The sequence below is a fragment of the Malurus melanocephalus genome, unplaced genomic scaffold, assembly GCF_030028575.1.
Source record: "Malurus melanocephalus ecotype Western Australia unplaced genomic scaffold, MMel_1.1 scaffold_197, whole genome shotgun sequence".
Taxonomy (NCBI): Eukaryota; Metazoa; Chordata; class Aves; order Passeriformes; family Maluridae; genus Malurus; species Malurus melanocephalus.
The window spans coordinates 459,994-485,221 of NW_026623429.1; the positions used below are offsets into that span (position 1 = coordinate 459,994).

Sequence of the window (25,228 nt, forward strand, 5' to 3'; positions counted from 1 at the left end):
AAAAAAAAAAAGGAAAGTAAATGCACCTTTCAGTATAAAGTAGATGTTAGGAAAAAAGAAAAAAAGGAAAAAAGAGACATCACTTAATGTGCACTTTCCCTGACCTGGAACTTGCCTGATGCTGGAGTAGATATCCAGTAGTAGCATTTTTATATATCTTTGCTTAACTAAATTATTAAGTACACGTACAAAAATATTGTCATTATATCCACCAAAGTAAGGCATTTCTATTGCGTGCTTAGTATTTGGTTCAGCTTTAGGGGGGTACTGCATTTTTTATACAGTTAGACCTTATGCTTACTTAGCTATTTATTAYGTATTTACCTGTTTTTTCAATTTATCTTGGCAAAGTGAGACTATACAAGCCTAACTTCCTACTTGAAAGGTCTCTCACTTTCAAATATCAATTGTTAGACAGGAAAGCCCAACTGGAGTAGTCTATCTGTTGGTAGAAAACAGCATTACTCTTTCTTTGAGATGAAGTGGGATAGGTGCTTTGGGACAAGGTGTAGATAAAGAAATTGAACCACCAACATGTAACTCCTTCAGCTTCTCCAACAGCAGTAAAATAGGCTTCCTTGAATTCTGAATTCTGCATGTTTTGTTCTGATTTGTGTATACATGCTTTACTTGAAATGCAGTTCTCTCTTCTGATGTCTGTGGACAGAGCTGTGATCCTTCTGCTTTTATTCAAAATGCAGTTAAATTGCACCACAGTGGAAAAATACTCAGGCTTATCACTTTCTCAAGCTGAAGTTTCAAACAGTTTATCCAGTTTCAGGATACATATGAAGGTCAACTTCTGTCATAGTGAAAATACTAGAAAAGGAAGATGTGTGTAAGGAACAGAACTGGAGAAAGAAAGAACAGGGCACAATGGAAGGAAGAAGTATTGAWCAGATATTGAGAAAATATACCTGTGTAGGCGGAATAAAGGAAAAAGAAAAGAAGAAAGTCAACAGAGATTGAAAGTATTTTTATAAAGGGAGAAAAGTTCTGCATTAGTTGCACATGAAAACGAGATTTCATTTAAATCATAGAAATTGCAATTCTAATGTTTATTCTGTCTGACAACAGAATAGGCTCATCCCACTTTGGCTGGTAATGCTAGGCTTGTAGAAGTACAAAACAAGAGTTACTTTCTGTTTGYATGAGGTGAAGTCTTTTGACAGGCTCTCTAAATAAAGTCTAATGACAAGTTAAAGTACAGGGAAAGGTGTAACTTCCAATAGGTTCATAGTAGTAGATACTGTTCGTGCATCTAGAAAATATCTTCTGAAGSTTGTTAAACAGGATTTTTGGTTTATAATTCATGTAACTGAAGAAACACTTTAGAAATGTTGGGTGAGATTATGTGATGGCTTTTGAGAAAATAGCATTTTGTGATTTTGTGTATTTGATCTTCATCAATAGGCATTTGTAAGTATTTATGAATGAGTTGATTTCAAAAYTTTTCATTATAGACGATATCTTCATGTCGAAAATTTGTAAGGTTCAGAGGCTTAAGCTTGAAATAGAATGCCCCTGAATCCACATGAAGACATGTCTTTCAGTGCAATGGAGAGGGTGGGAAGAAATGTGGAAAATTATCTGTCTGAACACTTCTGTTGTGAGTTGCTGGTTTTCCTCATGCTGTTAGTAATTTATTGTTGGCTCTTTTTAAAGATCTGGTATGTATGGAGTTACTCTAGACAGAAGAGAAGCTTTCCTTTTTCCTCTTTTCCTTTTTTCCTTTTCCTTTTCCTTTTTCCCCCTTTCCTCTTTCCTTTCCCCTTTCCTTATAGCTTATAAAACTTTCATTCAGTGTGACTTCCTTAATTTTTTTTTTTGATGGTTAATATGATAAGAAAAGCAATTAAATAGCTAGCAGAACAAAATAGCCTTGCAGATGATAAGGCTTCTTAGGCTCTTTCTAGGGATAATGAATTGAGAAAATCTGGATATGTGGTCTTGATGCAGTGTGCAGTTTTAGTGGTCATAGCTATCTGAAGTAGTTTTGTACATKTAGTGGTTTATGGTGTATCTGTGTGATGAGAAATCACYAGTGTATTCATTACTTGGTCTTTCAAAGGAAAGTGAAATTAAAACCTCATTTCTTCCTACTTGGAAACTTGAAAGCATTTCTTCTGTGTCATACTTACTTGGTAAAATGAAAAAGTTCTTTTCTGCTTTGAGAATGGATAGCTAGTAATGTCTATTCATTTTTTACCCTGGTTTTTTTTCTCCTCATATTAACTTAAACTATGCCAATGTGTTCAGAGTTATTATTTTTCTCACTTGTTAATAGCTTGTGTCATCTCTGCCCACTGCTCTGGGGGAAGTGTTGATTAAACCTACAACTCCGTTCAGCACTCCCATTACTTTTCAAGTGGTGGTGTCTGATTTCTTTTTAATCCTAATGTGGTGTTTTGATATACTTTCAATCTCAGCCATTTGGGGGTTTTGCGTGTTCCTCACATTTACTCTTAAGTAGTAGTGTGGTGATGCCAGGCCCGTGTTCTTGGGGTCCTGCCCGGAGTAAAAGGGTTCTGCAGGTTCAGCTGCACTGCTGTGATGGGATGGCATCCACGCTGGGAGAGCTGGTGTTGCAGAAGATCTTGTCTTGTGCAGCCAGGAATCCAGRGCATCCTACTGGTGAGCCTGCCATCCCTACAGCACATTGGGACTAGTCATGTTACTGGTGCTATTTTGTCAGCTGAAGGCTTTTGTCGTTCAGGGAAGAGATTTTTCCCCCCCCAGACCGTGCAGACTGCTGAGTTTTGCTGACTTATGCCAAATTTGCCTGTGGGTTTGTGCAAACAAGTCAGCAGAAGTAACCTGTCTGTCAGCACAGCTCTGCCCTTCAGCCAGGTACTAAAGTGGTTCATTCCCAGTGACTTCATCCAGTGTTGTTACTATCAACAGACACATCCATTTGATTGGTTTTTTTCTCCTCTACTATTACTCCTCTGAGATTTTTCATTTTACCAAGTAAGTGTGACACAGAAGAAATGCTTTCAAGTTTCCAAGTAGGAAGAAGTGAGGTTTTAATTTCACTTTCCTTTGAAAGACCAGGTAATGAATACACTGGTGATTTCTCATCACACAGATATGGCACATGAGCAAGTTTAAAGSTGGGTTTGGGTCTRGTAGAGAAGGRTGGGTTTGCCATTTCTTGCCATATRCTCCTTTATGCCTGTCATAAAGTCTGCCAGAGGCTCTGTGTTGCTGCTTTTCAATGATTTGTTCTGGTACTGAAGTTCAGCAGTCTTTCTGTCTTTCCTTTTCTGTCACATATGGCACTTTTTACCTATGCTGGAATAGTTTACTTTAATATGTATTATATATTTCTGTTTTCTGCTCAGCCCTTAAAAACTTAATCCCCTCATAAATGTTGAGAACATGGTGGCTTACTCTTAGTTAATCAGTTTTTCCCCCCTTTTTCTGCTGCGTCAGACTTTACTTAATCCATCTTGAACTCACCTTTTGCCAGCACCCTGTGTGGTAGAGGCCCTTGCAAAGAAACCCCTTTTTGCTTTCTCAGTTATTATTATCTACTTACTAGTATCAAATTCAATTGCACTCTTCAATTCATCAGCTCTTAGGATTTTTTCTTATTTTGTATGTTTTCTGATTCGATACTTTTTGCTCTCCTGAAGTTTTTTTTTATTATTTTTACCTTTTTTTTCTATCTGCTGTCACTTACACTGTTTTCTGTTTCTTTACCCAGACTTTGATTCACATTTTTCTGGTATATACTCATTTGGCCTGTGTAACCTCACAAAAATGTTACCATTTCAACATAATGCCTCTTTTCTTTCCTGGCTTCCTGTTCCCTTTCCTTGTGAAGTGGTATGTATACCTTCCACAACTTCCAGACTCAGCTGGGAGCTAAACACGCAGCTTTTCATTTCCTCTCCCTTCTGGAACTGAGGATCCTTTGCACCAGCAGTGTCTGAGCCACTGTTTCTGAAGCACAGYGGCGTGGCAGGAGTTTTGGTGGGAGCTCTTCCATGAGTGTGGTGAGCTGGTTGTGTTCTGGGCACTGTCATTCAGCAGTGAGTTGCTGCAAGCAGTGAACTGCGTTTCCAACGCAGTGCAAGATCCTTCTAGTGAGGAGCAGGGAAAAGCTCCTTTTCTCATTGCCAGGTAAAGAACAAACACRGAACAAAAAACGTCCCTTGGCATGACCTGCAGTGGTTCAATGGCTAAATTGAAATGTAGATTCTCCATCAAATTAAATTCCTCTTGTGCTTGGCGTGGTATTCCACTTACTTCCTTCTCTAAACAGAATTGGCTGGATTCTTCTMCCTTTTCCACAGTAACTGTGCGATTCCTTGTTTAGTTTGTGGGAATTGCAAGAGCTCTGATTTTTCTCTGAATTAAAGATGCCAGATCCGTAGTGATTTCTTCCTCCTTCCTGTTGTTCCTCCCCTCCCCCAATAAACTCTTTTGGGGATTGCTTTGTTCTTATTTTCCCCTTGGAGAAGACTTTTCCTCATCGTCCTTCATGGCAGTTTATGGTTCCTTGTGTACACACGGCTCCAGAGCCATTTTGCCAGTGGAAGGAAGGAAGGCTGGGATGCAGCACTGTGCACTCTCTGCTTCTGTGTCAGCTGTGTTCCTTTCACTTGGGGAGCTGATTCTCTAAATTCCTGCTGGATAGGTTTCCATTTTGAGATATGCTCTGTCCGGAATGCCACGCATCTCTGCAGCCACAAAACTCTTACGAAACGCTGAGTGCTGAGACCTTGCTAGCAAAACACTTGTTTCTTCATTTGGTTTTGATCACTGTTGTGAAATGGAACGATTAAGAGGTTTTAYTCCAAAAGTAGACAAAAGGTATTGGAGCTTGCTTGTTTTTTTCTGCAAAACAGTGCTGTCTTGAGAGCCAATTATTCAAAAACAAGTTGTAATGAAAATATCCTAAAATCCTCTGCTTTAACTTGGTTGTGTCAAATACTTGGTAGAACTCCAAAGTGGTAAATAACTTGGTTATTTTCTTTGTGGAGTACTAATCTTGTTTGCTTTGGCATCTAAAACCAGAGACACAGCTTATTTTTACTTAGTGTACACTTTTTTTTTTTCAAGTATCCCTTCCATGCAGTAATGAAGAGATTTATTACAGAGCCCAAGAGGGCAGACCATGGGCTGCTGTGTTTGGGGGTCCCAGAGGCAAAGTGTTCACCTAGGCAGTTCTGGTCAGCACAAATAGTCTCAGCTCTGATGCCAAAGTCCTTGCAGACAGTTTAGCAAATAGTGGGTTTGAGGCAGTGTCTGGAAAGGGAGTGTGACAGAGGGGACAGTCTCATGTTATATGGCTCAAGAAGAAAATAAAGATGCATCTGGTCAGAGAACAGGTCTGAAAAATCACATTTGCTGCAGTGTGTGGGTGTGAGCAGCATAGTTAAGGCCAAAAGAAACACTACTGCGCTGCTAGAGAAGAGATCATGTGTCTAGGTGAGCATTTTTCATCCTTCTGTGTGGTTTGAAGCATCTTAGGAAGAAGTAGAAAAACGGGCAGGATATAACTAAATTTTATGTAGAGGTATGGGAAGAAATCCATCACATACGATGGTGTAAGAGAAAGAAAAGTGAAAACGGGAGCCTGCTGGCTGTTGCAGATAGCTGAATTCCTTCAGGAGGGTACTGGAAATTTTATAAGCATGCACTGACTTTGATTTGAAGGTGAAACCATTACCTAGTGCCGCGTTTTTCTAGACTGGCCATCAGTTAATCATGTTTTCTTTCTTTCACTGTTTTTATTGCAATGTGAGGTGGTTAAAATCCAGGAGAAAGTGCAATGACATCTTAAGTTGCCTTTTTGGTTACTTCTCTTAAAAGCAAGAATTTATTTTTGTTGATGATGCCAACRGTTGACATGCACAAGATGACATCTTCAAAGTCTTTAACAAATGAACTCACAGATTTTCTTTAACTTCTGGTGTAAAATCATGTCTTTCTGCTTTTTCTATGAGACTGTATTACAGGTAGTGCTGGTTTTCTCAATGTGTGATTAGGTTGGCTGTGGAGGTTTTAACAGCTGAATTTTGAGGCAGCAATCTGAGATGAGATGAGATGAGATGAGCTGTCAAGGTGATGGGTTTACACCTGTTGGTTCCTGACAATGCCCAGAACACTTCATGTAAACTTGTTTCTTCCCCATCAGGACGCATCCCTTAACCACTCTTGTTACTGTGTTACCTTGGGAAACTCACTGCACATGATGTGTGTTGAATTCAGGGGTATTGGTTTTCTTAGAAAGCTCAAGCTACAGCAAATTGCCAAATCTTCTGATCAAGCTTTCAGATCTGACTGATCTTTAGGAGGCCAGTCAGGTGCTGAAATGGAATGCTGGGTGTTCACTGAACTGTTTGTGTAYGAGGCCACAGATTTATTTATCTCTTAGGGAGGATATCAATAGCAAATGGTTTAGTTAYGCTTACAGTTTTATAGCAGATTAAGTGATTCCTCTGGACTCAAAACCTAAATCACAATTGATCCACGGTGACAATATAAATATGGTACCAAAATTACCAGGCCTATCTGGCGAGAGGCTTAATCTGTTGTTCTTTATGATTTAGTTGAAACCTCTGAATCATAAAAGATGGCCCAGAGTTGCTCTTCTCCTTCACAATTATTTAACGTTAAGGTTTTCTTAATTGATGTGAGACAATCAGAAGATGCCTGTCTCAGCAAACCTGATGGCACTGTTAGCTCCAGGCTGCTCTCTCTGTGAAGTTCCAGATTTTTCTGCCGTGGTGGATTCATCACCATTTCTGCTTGGGGCATCGGTAGTCTAGAGGTGGATTTTGCAAGTTTGTCTGTGTCTGAAACTGCTGGCAATCTGATTGCTGGGTTCAGACWGGGAACTTGCTCCTTAGGAAAAGGCTTTCTGGTGGATAGAACTGAATGTGTTTGAATGTCTGAAGAACACCAGGGTTGGGTGGAGTRCCATGGGAATTGCCTTTAGCCTTGCTGGATGGATATACAGCCTGTGAAAAGCCTCAGGAGGATTTGACTGTACTGCCTTCAAAATACTAAAAGATGACACCCATATTTAAATTCTTAGTCTGGCCCTCTGTGATCATTTATCCCCAAGAAGAAATGTGAGTTCCAAGTCAGTAAATCCTTTACTTGATGTCAGTTGTTGGCCAAAAGAATTTTGGATATGACTGTGATTTTTTTCAAGACATCTTAAAAGATACTTACCTAGACTATTCCTGGCCCTGTCTGGGAGCCACTGGTTAAGTTGTAGGTTTTAAATGCAGTAGTAGATGCCAAGTGTAGTGGAGCAGGCCATTTTACTGCACATCTCTATCTTTGTTGAGTTGTGACTGGGTGAGTGTTTTTTCAGATGGTCTTCTTGGAGCTGGTRAACTTTGTTTATTGCTTTTGGAAGAAACACCTCACATGTTTTTAAGTAGCTCAAGAAGAAAAGGATCATGCTTTTTCTGTGGTTCCAAGCTCAGCTGCTGGTAGTAAAGGTATTTTCATGGGCAGGCAGAGAGAAACACTGATACTCCTGGGTAGATCTGTACTACTGAAATTGCTATCTGGAGTAGGGCAGTTTCCCTGCAGAGCCCTTTCCTTATTTGTGAGGGACTAAAGGTACAGCAGGAGACAATTTCTTCCCTGCTGCTTTCCTCATTCCAGTCTACCTGAAGCARACTAGCTCTGGCTCTAAAACTGTCATTAAGCTTCCTGAGAATACTTTTATTAATTGTAATTGTCTGTACAGCATGGTTTGACAAGATTAGCAGAGCATGGAGAGCACTTGCTACTGTTATTTTTTTTTTCATGACAAAGTTCTTTGTATTTGGCACAGTCTGTCTGCTGCAAACTTCTGAAGAACAAACAGCGATGGCTTGGCAAGCAGTGCAGCCCTGGCAGGAGGATATTTGGGCTGAGGACTCGTAGCCAAACTCTTACCTTTTTGCATAAGATTTTCTTTAACGGGAATGCAAAGGAGATGGGATTGCGGTTAAATAATTAYGCCTTGATTGAGTGAAGAGCCCCGAGGAAGGCGCTGAGGTAATGAGCRTCAGATTGTGCTGTGTAAGAGCAAGGACGCTGTGCTAAGACTGTGAGCAACCATCACGCTGAGGCTGGCTCATACCTGACTCTACAGACCTGTGCTGAAAGGCATTATTAACTTGAATTTTACCCCAAACGTACCAAAAATCCACGCAGTCCAGCAGAAGGGACAATACTGTACTTCAGACTGCACAGCAGGGCTTTGGATCTCTGTGCCCAGGCACCATCCATTCGTACCAGTGGAGCAGGAATTCTGTGTGGCCAAGTTCCCCTTTCCCATCCATGTGCATACTTTGTTTAAAAAGGTGTATCACCTCCTGGGGAATACTCTACATTTTGTGGGTTAATATCTGGTGGCTGGGTTCATCTTCTTGGAGCAGTAGYATATTTTTCCTCTTGTTCAGTTATTCGAGCACACTTCTCACTCGATTCCATATACAGCCCCTGCTGTCTGCAACAACCTATTTGTGCTGGTGGCAAGTTCATTTTCGTGTCTGAGCTGGAGTAATGACAAMAGCAGTGTTTGGTGCAGTAATGGCACACAGCAGCAATTGCTGACCATGGCATTGTGGCTGTGGCACTGTGGCACTGAACATGCTCAGCCCAGTCCATGTGCCCTGTGTTGTGGATTGCCGTGGAGGACATGTTTAGCTGGGGTTTGGGAAGCTCTGTAGCTGTGCCATGATGTGAGCCTGCACAAATAAGCCCYCCTTTCTGTCCAGGCTGCTTTGAGCACCACACTGGTGGTTTGGCTTAGAGGTAGCTCCTGAGTCTTAAGTTAAAGCATCTCCCCTGCACTGAAGCATTTGTGGAATATCAGAATAATTTAGCTGCCAAAAGCATTAAATCCCCCCCCACCCCAACCTGCAGCCTCTTGCTTTTTCACTAAATTTCATGGATATGGCCTTAAGCATGCCTTTGATGCCAGGTGCTCTCCCTGCCAGACCTAAAGCTGGTTCTCAATAAGGTCTTATGTGGTTATGCTTTCAATGGAGTGCCAGAAAGCTGAACCTTGGCAAGACTTGCTTTAAACTGATGGTGAGAACAAGTTCAGGAGGAATGTTTTAGTCCTGGATAGGCATTGTAGCCACAGGTAGCCTAGATACATTTTCTAGATTTAAGTCATAGGTTTTATTTATTTTGCCTCTTCCAAGGTAGTCTAAGCTCATTTAAGACTTAATATATTCTGAAGAATTATTTGGATTTACTTGAMTTTTGCCATCTCTGAGGTTCTGGATGACTTGCACCCGCCCCAGGCATCCATTCATGCTCCAGCCTGGTGCTGTGGCTGCAGAGGAGGAAGCCTGAAGAGGAGGGAGGAGCTCGTCCTTCCCCCCTTTCCTGGTGACCTCGCTCTGTGCTTGTGCTCAGCTCTCTTCCTGCACATTTTGACCCGTGCTAGAATCCTATCAGAGAGGGCAGCTGCAGGCAGGGATGAATTCTGTGCTGGGAAAGATTTCYCGCCTAAGTGTGCACAGCTGAAACTCTTTTGGTATTTATTGGGAGGAATTGGCTCTTTTTACTCTGTGGCTCAAAGCACCAGGGTTCATCTTTTCATTCTCTCTTCCTGGGGAGACTCTAACTGCACTCACCGTTCCTGGGGGTGAACAGCTCTAGCTGGCATTTCTTTGCAATTSAAATAAAGTTTAAAAACCAGCCAAAATGAGCCCAGGTAACAAAGACATGGTAASAGACACATCAGCTACATCCATCACTGCCACAGCTTTATAAAGGTAAATGTGCTTCGTTTCACTTGCTGTCTTTTTCACTGCTACTTAGTTCAGCTTGGAACTCCAGGAAAAGAAAACGGGATTTAGTTTAAGAGACCTAAGTTATTGCCTCCTTGTTGCACTGCAGAATGAAACTTCTGGTTCTAGAATTTTTAGCAATGCAGTACATTTTTAGTTATAGCTGGAAATGTTCAAAGTTTTTCAATAACCTGAACTCAGTAAAGTTCAGTAACTTTAAAGGAAAGTGTAATTTTCCTGTGGTGTTTTTGTTTGTTTGGGTGGATTTTTGTTTGTTTCTTTTTTCAGAAAATGCAAACTTTTTTTTTGAGCAGCCTGCAAGAAGGGTTTGCAAGGAGAAGAWTTTTTTTCTGTTTAAACTGACTTATTCAGAGAAGACAGGCAAGGTTTCAGGAAAACAAACCTCACTTAAATCTTGAAAAAAAATGCACTGAATATAAAGCTAGGTCAAGTGTCAGTTAATAGTAATAAACCAACTTTATAATGCAGGGGTAAGTTTATTTATGGGGAAAACCAAAMATCTAGTAACTTGGTGGTGACTCCAGGATTTTCTTGTCTTGGTATTAACTCCAAGAATTTGGGTGGAGGGAATGTTCTTTCCTGGAGGGCATCTTTTAAGTTTCTTTCTGTCTTTTATCACATATTTCCAGCGGTGTGACTTCAGCCAGACAGTTTCCATAAGGAATATGATTCACTGTGTAATTTATTACATGCTTCGGGATGTGCTTTGGACTTCTTTTCCTGTTTGGGAAGAGGGACAGGCAGGCTGTGGAGATGTTTTGGAAGCCTTGTGTTGTTTCTGTGTCATGGTTTGGTTCTGTTTCACGTCAGTGTATGTGAGGAAGGGCTTGTGCTTTCTGGAGTTCGTGSCCTCCCTCTCCTTATCGCTTTGTATTAACCTCTCTCATAAAAGATATCACCTCTCCCTGCCTTTCCTGTATCCTCAGGCACTTGCAGATGCAGCAGGAATGGTGGGGATCTGCTGGATATGCAGTTCTTGTSGGCCACATCTGGATGTTTTCCTTCACCTGGCATTTCATGGTGCTGGGAATCACTGTTGGATGATGTGCCATTCCCTGAGACACAGTGGGATGCTTTTCTAACTCATTAAGGGTTCATGCAATAGCACTGTTCCATGAATATGTAATACAGGTTTGAACATACTGATGTGAAACTTTAAAATCCACCAAGAAAMCCCAGTAAAAATGTCTGTGTAAGTTGTGAAACACGACCTCAGGAATGAGAGAACGGGAGAGCCTGGGCTGGTGATACATCTCTCACGTGTAACCCCAAGAGAAAGGCTTTAGCAGCATCAAAATGGCCACTCTTTCTTTCCTCTTTTCCTTCTGCCCCAGCTTTTTATGGGGTCAGGTCTATGCAATGCAAACACAGATTGTTTGCATCTTCACTGCAGTCAGTGTTTTGTACAGACATTTAATGACAGGCACAAACTTGAATTAAATGGTGAGAATTGGGATTGTTGAGAACAAACTTACAGATGGCCATTTTTTTTTTGTTTGTTTGTTTTTACCTGCTTTTGTATTTCTAGAGGGCTTTCTTTTACTCTGACCCAAAAATTTCTGTGCCCTCATCATAAAAGKATGTTCACCCATAAAGATGAGTGTGCCTGTCTGAGGGAATGTTCCCTCTCCAGCCTGGCCTTGGACACTGCCAGGGATYCAGGAGCAGCCACAGYTTCTCTGGAAAACCTGTTCCAGGGCCTCACCACCCTCCCAGGGGAGAATTTCTRTTTCTTCTTAATATCTAATCTAAACCTAYRCTCTTTCCRTKTGAAGCCATTCTCCCTTTTCCTATCACTACATGCCCTTGTGAAAAGCCCTTCTCTGACCTTCTYGTAGGCCCCCTTTGATTACTGAAATTATTGGGTTGAATTAGTTAAAAACACCTGTTTCCCACATCTTTTAGTGTGTGGTTCTCTCCTGGATGTTGTGAGGAAGGTGAGACCTAAATATGGAAATATTTTCTTAAACTTCTAGTCAGTAAAGTTAAAGAAAAAAATTTAAAAAAAAAAAAAAGAGGAGGAAAAAAAACACCCCAAACTGTGCAGTATTTGATGGGAAGCCAGTGTAACTGCCTTGAAACTGGAGTGGCATGCCTGAGTCAGTGAAGTATGAGCTAAGAATCTGGCAGAAGCCTTGTGCACAAAGGAAGGTTGAGAGAGTCTCTCAGGAAGCCTGTGCACTGCTAAATGTGGCATGTTGGAACATGAGAATGACATCATTGTGAGTTCATAGTCGTGAAAGAACAAAGTATCAGCCACAAATTAGACTGACCTAATTTTTAAGTCACTTATAAAAACTTAATAGCACAGTATCTTGCTTGTGCAAGCTGTTTATTTCTATCCCAACCTCTGACTACTTCATTTAAAGTACAAGTTAACCCTCTGCACTGTTAAAGGAGTTTTTCAGGAAGGTGTGGGGGTGTGAGGGGTACTGCAGACTTCCTTCCTTGGCTCTTTTTCTACTCTGACCTCAATTTCACATAAAGGAAGTGATTAAGGACCACCCATCGTACACCTTTATCCTACAGGATCAGTTTCTGGAGGTAAAAACCTCAGCGTTGCTACCAAAACCCAGCTCATTCCTATTGGCTGCTCACATGCAGACTGGAAGTCTGTCTGGAAATTACCAGAACACGTGCCAGTGGTATAAACAAGAATTTATGTAGAATAAGTTATTATAAAACTAATCAGTGTTATTTATTGATGATTGCTGACAAGGAACTAATGCTTCTTCTGTTGCTGAATACTTAAGAAATAGAAGGATCTTGCAGTTTGCAGACAATAAACTTTCCAGGTAGTTTAGTTGGCTCTGCATGCTCTAGAGTTGATCCATTCTGTTGATGTATTAGTTCAGTTATTGCAGAAATATACTGAGCTCTCTAACCTTGGGATTACTTTACAACAGTCAGTGCCTTTCTGGTCGCTTTTTAAAGCAAGACACCTCTAAAATTTGGAAGAAATGTAAAATATTGTTTATGTTTATAGATTTGTACAGAGCTGTGCATACGTGTAAGCGCGCATCAAATGGGATAATACCAGTTTATTTTAAGGGAGTATGTTTTGTTTCTCTTTGGTATTCACATAGAGAGGTTGCTRTAAAACATTTCTTGCTGACCCTGGYCCTTGAGKAAGATGCCTATCTCATTGTAACARCATAATTTACTCCCTTGGTTTGGTATTKCACATTTTTTCCTTTCAAAACTTARAAAGTTCTGGTCCCTTTTAATTCTTGTCCACTGCATAAAATGGTATTTTCGTTTTGTCAGTTGTTCTTTAAGAAGATTGCTGTAATTTGTGGTTATCTCACTCTTCATCCTCTACTCCAGGCTGGAGCAGCTGAAGGGAACCTACAAGAGATTTTACAAGGGCGTGAAATGATGGGACGAGGGGGAATGACTTCATGYTGGCAGAGGGCAGGGTTTGATGKGATAYTGGGAAGAAATTCTTCCCTGTGAGGGTGAGGAGTGCCCAGAGCAGCTGTGGCTGCYCCTGGATCCCTGGAAATGTCCAAGGCCAGGCTGGACAGGGCTTGGAGCACCCTGGGATGGTGGGAGGTGTCCCTGCCCATGGCAGGAAGGTTGGGATGAAATGATCTTGAGGGTCCCTCCCAAAGCAGAGCATTCTGTGACTCTGTGATTGTGCTGCAGTGGTAATGTTTGTAGGGACACAGGCTGTGCAAGAGGCACAGCTGGGGAACATCCTCCGCTCTCCTTCTCCCACTCTGCACATGGATGTGGCTTCTCTTCYCAGCCATGTGGTTACCATGTTAGAAATGTGGCTTTGGCACTGCTGCAGGTCTTGTAGAACATGATTCAAATTCAAAGGAGCACTTGGGATCCCTTGGGAAAGACATTCCAGAGCACATTATTGGGATCATAGCTCACTGAGGTACCATGGCACTTGCTTTTGTTCCCAACTGAGGCCCTATTGGTACCATCTTGTCAATTAAATTAATATTCTAAAGCAATTTTCAATAAGCAGGACATCCTAATTACCATTGTGGGTACAAATTAGCTATGAAAACATGTTCTGTTCCCAGAGTCTTACACCATGGTGAGAGATCTGGGTCCCAATCATYTGGATTTAGGAATTTGTTATTGTATTTTCTGTGCCTCATCTGCAATTCAGCCATCACTCTGTATCATAGTCTGAATCCCTCACTGCTCTGAACAGCCCAATGTGCCAGATCTCTTAGCAGGAATACTGCAACTGTTTAATTTCTGGGAACATCAAAACAACTTGATTTATTYCCCCATGTTAATTGAGAGCCATTGCTGTACAGCATATTCTGAGTTTCCTTCTCTAKTCCCTCTTCAGGACAGTTGTGCTGTATCATGTTTGTGGACTTGCTGTTCTCCACCATCTCTTCTGTTTCCTTGCCATGTAAAYGTCATTGAAGGAGAAACCAAATTAAATTTAACTTCTTTAATCAGCAGGACTGAGCTTACATATGTGTAATGCCAGTGTTTTATTTGGCCCAGCCTCCCTGCTGAAGATGCTGCTGCATATTTTTATCACTATGTAGCGTACTCTGGTGACAATATTAATTTTCTTTAGAGCATGCAGAGGGCTTTTAAAATGAGTTTGACAACAGACTTAATTAACACTTTTATTAGGTATTTTTTTAAACTTCTAGATGTTTCCCTGTACAGCTGACAGGACATGCATGCAGCGCAGTGCAGCACTATATTTTCAAACACAAGCAGGAAGAAACAAAGTAATAATGTTGACAGTTAAAAAAAAAAAAAAAAAAAGAAGAAAAATTCCTTCCAAATTTTCTCATGCCCTGATGTGAAGGGGTTGAATGTGCATGTTGCCTTCCGGGAGAACTGGTGTAATTTCCTCAAATGGGTGAAAGACCAGAACATTTTAACCCACGTTGTACTGTATCCTGCGAGCAATTTACAAGTCTCTGTTCTTAAAGAAGATTGACTCACTTTAGTAATTCAGTTTAATTTAAGAGAAGAGTCAATAAAAAGTCTACTGCAATAAACTCATCCCTGCCTTGCCCAGAAGCTATTCTGATTAATTTCCCTAGTAGAATTTCCATCATTATCCTATGTCTTAAATCCATCCTGGTCCTTGTTCAAAGGCTTCAGATCCACCTTCTGTTTTTATCATAMAGTGATCACAAAGCAGATCAGAGTTGCCTTTTTTTAAGTCTAATTTTTGGCCTCCTTCTTTGCAGGGCTRTATTATTTGGATGTCTCCCCCTTAAAGGCTCTTACTAGGCATAATACCTTATATTTAAAAGGTAATCGTTATCTGAAGAACTCTGAGGTTCAATCTTACCTCCGTTCATGGTAAGCTTTTTAAAGAAGTAGCATGGACTATGACAACAGCTGTGCTTGGTGTTTATTTAGCACTACTCTTCTGAGCACTCCTCTTTTTAACCTGTTCCTCAGCAAAAAGATGGCCACATAAAATACAGAAGGCACTGTTTGTATGGGTCTGCAGAGCTGTCAGTTCAGAACAGGCAGCTTGTGTAGGAGCTGGAAACCTTGGTGTCCTGGAAGATGCTGCTCTAAAGCACCCTTGTCACACAAATRGCAAAGATATGCTGGAATTGCAATGTGCTTGAAGGTTTATTAATCTGTTCAACACCTTAATTTTTTCACTGYGCCACTTTGTTTTCTTTGTGTGTTACGTTGTGTCTTTGAAAGCTGGTAGAGGGTGGCCAGTGTGGACAGTTGGTCCCTATTCCATGATGAATGGAATACAGGGCCAAAGTAGCACTCAGGATGTTTTTTTGGTGATAGGCAACTGCCCTTCAGTTTTAATTTGATTTGTGAATTCATGTGTTACATGCTGTGGCTTTGGGTTGCAGCTCTTCAGGCTTGGATCACTTAGATAAGTGAAATAATCTTAACTTACGGTAAACTTTATAAATTTTATACCGGATACTTCATACAAGATTAGATTTTTGAGAAGAAGAAGAAGGTGGTGAGGTCCTTAGAGGGATGCTGTCACATTTGACTGCTCCATATCTCCGTGGCTTCTCTCTTGCTCAGTGCTCTTCACTGTGTGCTGTGGGAGGAACGCTCTGCGTGACCCGACTGGTTGGGTTTGTTTAGCTGCAGCTTAGGGAAGGCCCTGAGCAAGAGAGGAGAAGAAAAGGCTTCCATTTCGAATTCTGGAAAATAGAAAAAGGTATTTAAATAAGGCCTGGAGGACTTCTTATTTGCCAGAAGTAAGTATAAAGACAAGTTTATATCCTTCTGTAACTCACCCTAATTGAAAGGATGTATATTTCTTTTTCTAAAGTCAGCAGAAAAATCTGGCCTCTTAATGATGAAAGACTTTTTTAAAAACGTTCTCCTAAGCACAAATAGCTGAAGTTTCCACTTAAAACTTGGGTGGCTTATTCATATTTCACTTCATGGTAATATGGTATCCTCTCTCTCCCTTCCCCTTCTTACCACCAAGACTAAAAAGGAGGTGGGGGGATATAAAATGTTTCTGAAAATTACAGGAAATGTCTGTTCCTTAAACAGCCTTGCCAGGGAATTTCCAAATGTGCTTAATGCTTATGGCTGAAGTTGCAGCAGCTCRGTCTTCAATCATGAGTGGATCCTGTTCTTAAAATGTGACACCTCCTTCCAGTAAACTGTGTTGAAATTAAGTATATGCTTTGTTTCTCATCCGCTCTTCAGCAGAATTAATCATGTCCAGTGATGAAATGAGGGCTCTTGGGGGCTGCTTTAAACACTTGATTTGCATGTATTTGTTAAAGTGGGGAAAACTGTATACAGTGTTCTGAGTGGAGAGCTGGTTTATTTGTTAGAATTTTGCAGAACTGTGGCTGGCAATAGGAGAGGAAGATACTGGTGAATGTGGAGAGCTGTCAGGAGCCACATGTGAAGCATTAAGGAACAAAAAGGGAGATGTTTTTCATCTCAGAACTTTGTTTCCTTGGGCTGTCACAAGGTGCTCTCGGATCACAGGGCCCTGCCCCTAGGCAGAGCCTAAAGAGTGTCATGCATTAGTTCAGTTTGAATTTCTGGGATAAGATTAGAAAAGGGGATGGCAACAAGAATGATGAGTAGGATGAGTTTTCGTTCTCCACTGCCTCCTGCCAGGCTTTTGCCACTGGATTATGGGCAGGAGCCAGGGAGGTCTGCAGAGCCTCTTCCTGCAGCTCAAAAAGGAGTGAGCAGTTGGAGCAGACAGAGGGGCAAAAGGACCCAGCCCAATCTTCAGCAGATCTTTGCTGCTCTGCTGCTGTCACGTACGTATGACTACAAACTAATGATGGGAAGTGAGAGGATCTGCAGCCTGGGTCCTTCCAGGGACAAACACCAGATCCCAGTCAAGGGCTGAGCGCAGTGAGCAGAGCCTGTTGTGGGCAGTGACCTCTGTGTTTGAAGGGTTCTCCCCCCAGGTTCTGCTGCTGCCTTTTGCCTGAAGACAGGGAGGGGATGGCTCCCTGTAGTTTGTTCTTTGTGGGATGCTGTGGGTTCTCAGGCTGCTCACCAAAATGTGCCCAGCCCTTTGCTGGGGTGGCTCTTCCCAGGTTTCAGATCCTTTGCTTCGTGCTCCAGAGCCACTCGTGGATCTCACAGGAAGGCACTGCTTGGCAATGATGTGTTGTCATGGTTTATGTCACAGTGATTAAGTGAAGCTGTCATCTCTTGGCAGCCACCATTTGAATCTTGGCTTTAGCTGCCCAAGAGACAGTTTGGAACTGATGCCRACGTGTTTATTTTTGCTTCCCTGTGTAAAAGTTATTTCATTTGTTGCCATTGGAACAGCAGGTGCTTTGGGTGGGCATGGCTGTGTATGATTGGTGTTCCCAGTTCCCAATGCTGGCTTTGTTAGGGGAGGTGGGATTAATTACACAAGAAGGCTGTTGCACTGGTCTGTGTCCATGCAATAGATTCACACCTCCTCGTGGCAATCTTCCACCTTAACAGATACTGAACAGGAGTTGGAGAATTTGCTTCGTTCCATGCAAAGGCATCACCTGTGAATGCTTAGTTATGGATTGGTTTTCTAGCAGGAAGATACATCAAGGAGTTTGGAAGGCTATTGTTGGGTGCCTTGTCTGTTGGGGGATTTTTAAGCATCTCCAACTTTTTTTWAAATTTTAAAGATAGTAGAGAGATTTGCTGTGGTGTTTTTTTTCTCTTTTCTGTTAGGAAATCAGTACAGCATAACTTTCTGTTTTGGACCCATCCCATGTAAATGAATGCCAGCATTTATAAATAACTTCTCACCTAGGTTTTCATGTTTTTGGGGGAATTTTATGGCAAATGTATGCACTGAAAGTGTAAAATCCATTTCCTGGTTTGGGATGGGGTGGGGTTGGTTTTTTTTTTTTTGTGTATGTTTGCTTGGTTATTCTTTATGTTTGTTTTTATCTTGTGACAAGGATATATTTAATATGAATAATATTTTTCCCTGTGTTTAGATAATACCTTCTGCTGGCCTTTGTATGTGGACCACCTTCTGTCCTGTTCAGCCCATGTAGAYTGTGACTTAAATGTAGGTGAGCAATATCTTTTGACATGAAATAATAATGAATTAATYAAAAAGTTCTCATTTTCAGGTCATAGAGAGAGAATCATCTTTTAAAAATCTATTGACACTTTTCCTGGTTKTCTAGTGTCCCAGGCAGTAGGAACCCAGAAATGTAATGTATTATARTTTATGTTTGGAGTGGATTAAGTAAGCTTTCATTCTGGTTGCCACAGACCTATATGCTGTGAACCTGCAGTAAAAGAGGATTTTGAAATGGAAAGGGCTTCTGGCTTGTATGGGTGGAGAAGGGAGTCCCCAGATGAAGTCTGAGTGTGTTTTGAATAGARTGATGTAACATATCAACAGAACGTTCTAATGCTTCCCATGAGGCCACATTCTGCCAGCCAGGTTTCCCTGCTGTGATACTGAATAAATGTTTATTGTTTTACTGGGAATGTCACAGAGCCTGGCTTTTGGTAAAAGCAAGTGATGATAACCTGGCTTATTGCTCAGAGAAGGAGATGGTGCATGGACGGTGTTTGCGAGAACATTGCAGATATTTGAGGGCTTTGCTGAGCAGGTCAGGAAAACATGGTGTTTTGGTGTGCTTTTTTGTTTTATTTTGAAATAATATATTATTTCAAATATGACTACTTGTGTGACAGGAAATATCTTACTGTTATCTGAAGGGAAGGCCCATTCCTCTTGCTTAGCCCATCTATCTCAGAKTGCCAGTGGTAAAAGTGTTGCTGAGCAGTGGGTATAGAAATAGAGTGAGCTTAAAGGTCTAAACTGGAGTTTTTTCACACAGTGTATTCAGGGGAAGCTGATTTCCTTCCTGACTCTCTCCATGCCTCAGTTCTCAGATTGGTGAGCAYAGTGAAGTGGGGTGGCTTTTTTTAAAAGCTAGTAATCAAAGTTGAGTAATTAGTCAAGCAGGATGACAGGCAGTGGAGTACTGAACAGAAAATCCACCTTCATCTATTTATTTCCAATGGATTACACTTGCCTTTCTCGTGGTTACAGCATGTAATCTAAGATGCATGTGGCTGGTGTTTCYACAAGGAAGAGAAAATTAGGACTGCATTTTGACCAAAGTATGTGTTCAAGTAGAAGAAGGAGCACCCATAAATAAGCAAAGGAAAACAAGGTGAAACTTTTAAAACCGTTTCTCTTTTATGAACACAGTACATGAGTGACATGTAAAAGAAATCGATGTGCTTTTATTTGAGTGATTTTCTGTGCTGCTGTCCAGTCTTGCACTGAAATGCAGCATGCTCAGAGGGTGGTAGAAAGTGTCTGCTCTTCAACCTCCCAGCCCGGAAGCATGAGGAAATGATGTGCTTATGAGATAGTGACACATCCTTGAATCATCCAGAAAGCTCTAATACACCCTCGTTCTCCTCAGCTGAGGAAATTACATGAGCACTTCTTGACAGCTCCTTGAATCCACGAGCATTTTTAATCTCACTCCTATGTGTTCTGACATGGTAATATGTAGGCTTTTCAAACTTCAACTACTTCTTTTTTCCCCCAGACTTTGCACTTTATTACGCAGTTGTTGATCTCTGGAATTTATTGGCTTCCTTGCTGAAGTCAGAAGAACAGCCATTCCTCACTTTCTGTTAAAAATCCTATTTCCCTTGTGCACTCTGTGTTTCTTGCTACTGAGCAGCATCTTGAGCAAGGRTTGGACCTCTCTCAGCTGTCACTTAGTCTTCTGTAGCGATGGGTACAAGCATCTCTCCAGAACACCGTTTAATTCCATCTTTTTGAGGCTGATGCTGATATTGGCCGAGGGAAAAAGTTTCTTRCAGGAGCAGAAATGCGCCCTGTGATTCCTGGATGTGCAGTTCCCCGCTGGTGCAGGCTCCTTTATCCAGTCTCACATGTGACTGTGCTAACAGGGACTGGTGCTGGTGCTGTTGGGCCACTGGCCACTCCCAGTGACACTGAAGCCACAGAGCCCTTGTGTGTGTAACAGCCAGCAGTAGCGTGTCCTTCAGTTTGGGTTGTCCTACATCTGTGTTTTCATTCAGCTTTTCAATTTTTCTTTTACCATGGTGCCCACCCTAAGAAACAGAAATAGGAGATGATGATGTTTTCCTCAAATGTACACGCGTTTGCCTGCAGAAGGTGGAAAAATACATGGTTTTAAAAACCCAGCTCCTTCAGATGCCCCTGCTGAGTTGATAAAGGCTGCCCATCAGGACCTTGTAACCTTCAGGTGCTGTAAAGTGATTTTGTTGGTGTTCTGCATGACRTGTGTGAGAGCACTGCTGCGAGCTCCTGACAAAGCTGGCGTTGGTGACGTAGGCAGGCATTTATGACACCAAGGTTCACCTTCAAGGTTATCTTCATATGTGAGGCAGAAGTCTTTCAGAGATTGTAGCAAGRCCTCTAGAAGCTCTTTGCTAGTTCCTTAACCGAGGTACAATTAGACACTCTTTTTGTGAAAGTTTTAAAAATGAGTTCTACTCCATCTGCCTCTCATCCCTGCAAGGATTTAAGAGATGTGTGGATGTGGAGCTGAGGGACATGGCTTAGTGGTGGGCTTGGCAATGGTACTTTTACAGTTGGACTCAATGATCCTGGAGGTCTTTTCCAACCTGAATAATTCAGTGATCCTATATGAGCCAAAGCCTGAGATAACTTAAACAAGCTTCCTGTTGTGATGGGGAGGAATTGCCTGCAGTCAAAGGGATAGCAGTAGAAATTAGGAGTGCATACAAAATGTGAGTTATTGTGACTGAAARACCAAAASCAACCACCTAASTGCAAAYRTGGCAYTTGCTKACTTCACTGCATCTRAGCCATWTGGGATGGGGGCAGAAATCCCTGAGGCAGGAGAGCTCCTGTAGTTCTGTAGTTCTGAACATACACATTAGAAATCCRCTGCTGTTTGTGTGCAAGGTAGTCGGGGTTTTGTTGGTTTGGTTCTTCTAACAATAAGGGAAAGCTGTAAAGGTACTGTGGAACAGATCTTTTTAGTTTATTAGCAAGCTAAATATTTAATTTTCTTGTTTAAAAGTACCAGTGTTGAGGTTCCTCTAGAAGGAGGAAGCAGCCATGCAGTGTTACCGGTGTGGTCGTGAAGGAGTTTGTGGGGGATTCTCATGGCTCAATTATGGCTCACTTTTGATAATCCTGATTTTAGCATGGAATACCTTGTGACTAGGATGGCTTCCTGGCTTTGAAATCAGCAACATAATGATCGGTGTGAGGCAATGCATTATAGTGTATCATTTTATGAGSCATTCTTACACCACCGAGATCTAAGTCACAAGAAGGAAGAGAACAGTTAAGAAATTGAATTTTATGGTTTTAGAAATGCATTAGAAATTAAACAGATGTTTCAACACCTCATAGCATCTGAGTGATAAGAGCAGTCATGAGGAAGGGGAGGAGAGCTTAAGTGTTTACCTAAAGCAGGAGGTTGCCAGCTTCTCTTAGATAGGTCCCAAACTCTGATAGTTCCAGAAACAGAGACAATTAAAAGAAAAACCTGTACCTCAAAACAGTGTTGTCCCTCTCCTACCCAAGGAGAGGTTCCTGTCAAAATAGGATTTCAATTGCAATAGCTCAAGGTGTCATGACTGTTAAGTTTATTGCTTTCAGGCCATGGGCAGAAGCTTTCAAGGTACTTTGTCCGTTAAGGTAATGGGGTTATTTAAAAGGATTCTTGGCTCAAGCCACTTGCTTTATGTTCTTTACATGCTCTTTACCCTATCACCAGATATGACTGGTTTGAGTTCTTCTCAAGGGTCTTCTGAAACAAACTTCTGTTCTGTGAAAAGCTGAGACAGCAAACAGAAAGCATTTAGAAGATAAGAAGCGTACCCAAACTGAAAGCTGCAAATTAAAGATGAAGTATTTTTAACAGCATCCGTTTTAGAGTTCTGTACTTTCTCAGCTGCTTTATTTTCCTGTTATTACTTGGACTTTAAGTCAGCAATTTATTCATCAAAACAAACTGTCTAGTTCACGAACAAACTGTCTAGCTTACAGAAGAGCTGGAGCCAATTCCCACTAGAGCCAGTGGAAAAGTTTTCATTGACTTCACTGGATTTGGTATCTGCCAACCTTTGATGTGAATAAAAGAAAAATTTTGTGACAGGACATGTTAAGAGAAACTTTAAAATGGTACAATACTGTTTTCTTGGGGGGAAAAAATATTACTTAACTATCCAGTTCCTTTCCCCTTCCTTGCAAAATGGCATTTTAATAATCAAAAGTTTTTTGATTCCTTCCTGAGACCAGAGTGTAATGACTGCTCCTTGAGGGGGAGCACACCTCCCAACCAGGTTCTTTAAAACATTTAATTAAGACTTGGTATGGTSTATTTTCCAATATTTTTGGGTAGTTTAGAGCAATTTGAATTTCACTGCTATGTGTTCCCATAGCAGTGGCTGGGCAAGCTTAATAGCATTGTCACAACAGCACCAAAGTCAGGACAAATGGAAAATCCCATTTTGTCAACCTAATGTCTGTCTACGTGGAAACTGGTGTTTTTCTTGTATTGCCACTGAACAATTTCCAGTTTCACCCTTTGGGTTGTTAAGGTGAATTCTGTACTTTTTGCCAAATTTAATTTGCTTAAGATTTTGTAAATGTAGATTTGTACAATATATCTAAATGGTAAATATCTTCTGACCTGGGATTTCCCATTGCCAAATTCAACTGACCTGTTGTAAAACAGGACTCATAATAACTTATCTGTAGTTTGAATTAATTACTTTTTTTTGTGATTAAGATAAATAACCAATGTTTCAAATGGAAGCAGCAATGCTGGAAAATGTCAGCTAAAATGTGAGCTAAGCCCCTGAAGGATGCAGCCCTGTGGTGGTTCCTTTCTGAGGAGCGTTCCTACAAGGACTTGTACCATCAGAATGGGTTTTGGGAGTTTCTAGGACCCTAAGGCAATGGTACAAAATGGGGGTCACACGTGTCAGGTGCTTTTACTGCTCGGTTGTTGCAGCTGATGGTGTTCAGATGCTGTCAGGATCTAATTCTAGAGAAGTTGAGTTGGTTTCAGAGATTATTTAGAATGAGTGCTGAGTGTTACACACCTCACATGCATCACACTGGCTCCAGGAAGAACTGAAGGGTGCTCACTGCTTCACCTTGCAGCAGTGTGACACCTCATCCATCTCCGGTCATTAATTCAAATAAAATGYTTGTGTCCTGATGTGGCATCGTGTCCTGGTTTCGATTCAAGCCTGCTCTTCAGAGAGATGGATGTAAATTTGGTCCTTTCATTTGTAGTTTCAGTCCCCCAACTTGCAGTGCTGGTTTGTGAAGTATTTTCCGAGGCATTAAACTTTAAAAATGTTTGACGTTTAAAATGTTTAAAAAACTAATTTTACAACTTCTTACTAAGTGGTGAAGTGCTGAAATGCACTTTCAAATAGTTGATTTGAATGCACTATTTAAATAGTTTTGCTATTGAAAGGAATACCCTGATTTAGGGCAGTATCTCTTAATTATGTTCTGACAAAGTCTTGTGAAGAGGCAGAGCTAGTGGCAACAAAAGTCTGCAATTAAGGCAGGGTATGTTGCCTGAAATACAAGATAATTGTCCAGGCAAGAGGGTTGGAATAGATTCAGAGGCTGTAGCTGCCAATGCTCTCGCTAGGTGTTTGGCACATCCATGAGAGGAGAACTCCTCAGGAATGTGTTTATTGTATGGCACGGCCACTGTACAGCTAAGCCTCAGAGCTCAGCGTTTTGTTCTGCAAAGTTTCACGGCCTCATCTGGTTTGTGTTTTTTGCTTTTTTCATCTTCCCCTCTCGCAGGCTCTTAATGTGGTGTGAAGCCGATGGGTGGGAGCAAAGGTATCGAGTGATGTAATGCAGCAGCCGCCAGAAAGCATCTTTTGTGTGGATTGTGCGATGGCCACTCCATAACCATCTCCCCATGAATCAGACGTGAGGGGCTGCTTTGTGGAGCCAACCCTTTGTGCATCAACTGCGAGCAGGAGGAGACATTCAGTCCGAGAGCTCTTTCTGAAAATGGATTTAACTTTTCTTTTGCCAGTCACTACCAGCATGACCTCATACACTTGTAGCACAATGGTGTGGCTAAGCCTTTGAGTACACAGCCATTACATCATCGCAGCAAATTAGAGCGGGAGGTGGGGAGAGAGGCCTCGTTGTTGTCATGGCCGATGAGATGATCGGGACTCGACTCATTGTGGCCGAGAAGTTGGTGGCTCTGCTGGAGAGCGGCGCCGAGAAGCTGCTGCTGATCGACAGCCGCCCCTTTGTGGAGTACAACACGTCCCACATCCTGGATGCCATCAACATCAACTGCTCCAAGCTCATGAAGCGCAGGCTGCAGCAGGACAAGGTTCTGATTACAGAGCTCATTCAGCATTCGGCAAAACACAAGGTAGGGGGTTCCCTCGTATTCCTTGGAYTTGTTTAAAGGACTGGCTGGAAAGCAAGTTTTGATAATTTTTCCTTTGGTATTTCATTAAAAAACAACCAACCAAAACCCAACAAGATGAGAGAAYTGAGTTTAGCTGAGATGTTCCCTGATCAAAGAGGGTATTGGTTRCGATTGAGTTTATCACTGGGATTCTCTGTTGGAGCAGTGACAGAGTAAAGGGGAGGATTTTGAAATTCCTCAGTGTTCTTGTGTGTCTTGCAAAGCAGTCTGTCAAATGTCGGTAACTAAGGCAAGAAACATTCTCTCCTCAATGTTGAAGGATTCTTTGGGGTCTGTGGTGGTGGGGCTTGCTTAGCAAGTGGTCATTTGGTTTGCAAAGAAACTGTGTCTCTGTCAATCCTGCCTCCTACTTGCTGTTTAAATGGCTTTTCGTGGGAGCAATTTGACAGATTTTGGTGTTTGTTTTGTTGTTTGTTTATTTGGAGGGAGGAGTTTGTTTTTTTCCAAATAGTGTTATCAGTGAAAATAGCTATGCTGTTAAAAGTTAATGTTTATCTGTGTGTGTGCATGGAAGGGGGTGTTGGTGGGTTT

The 25,228-nt window shown here is 41.5% G+C and overlaps 1 protein-coding gene across 7 annotated transcripts in view; it reads left to right on the forward strand.

The window, feature by feature from the left end:
* Positions 1 to 25,228, forward strand: part of DUSP16 (dual specificity phosphatase 16) — a 54,745-nt gene that overhangs the window by 8,879 nt on the left and 20,638 nt on the right. For 2 of the 7 annotated variants that reach the window (XM_057373435.1, XM_057373429.1), the window contains exon 2: positions 24,043 to 24,637. In XM_057373435.1, coding sequence (XP_057229418.1) covers positions 24,407 to 24,637 — 231 coding nt within the window. In that variant the 5' untranslated portion in view covers positions 24,043 to 24,406. Of the gene's footprint in view, positions 1 to 13,272; positions 15,090 to 15,356; positions 15,977 to 18,196; positions 18,275 to 24,042; positions 24,638 to 25,228 lie in introns of those variants that run through there. The other 5 variants (XM_057373434.1, XM_057373432.1, XM_057373433.1 and 2 more) reach the window with 5 other exon arrangements.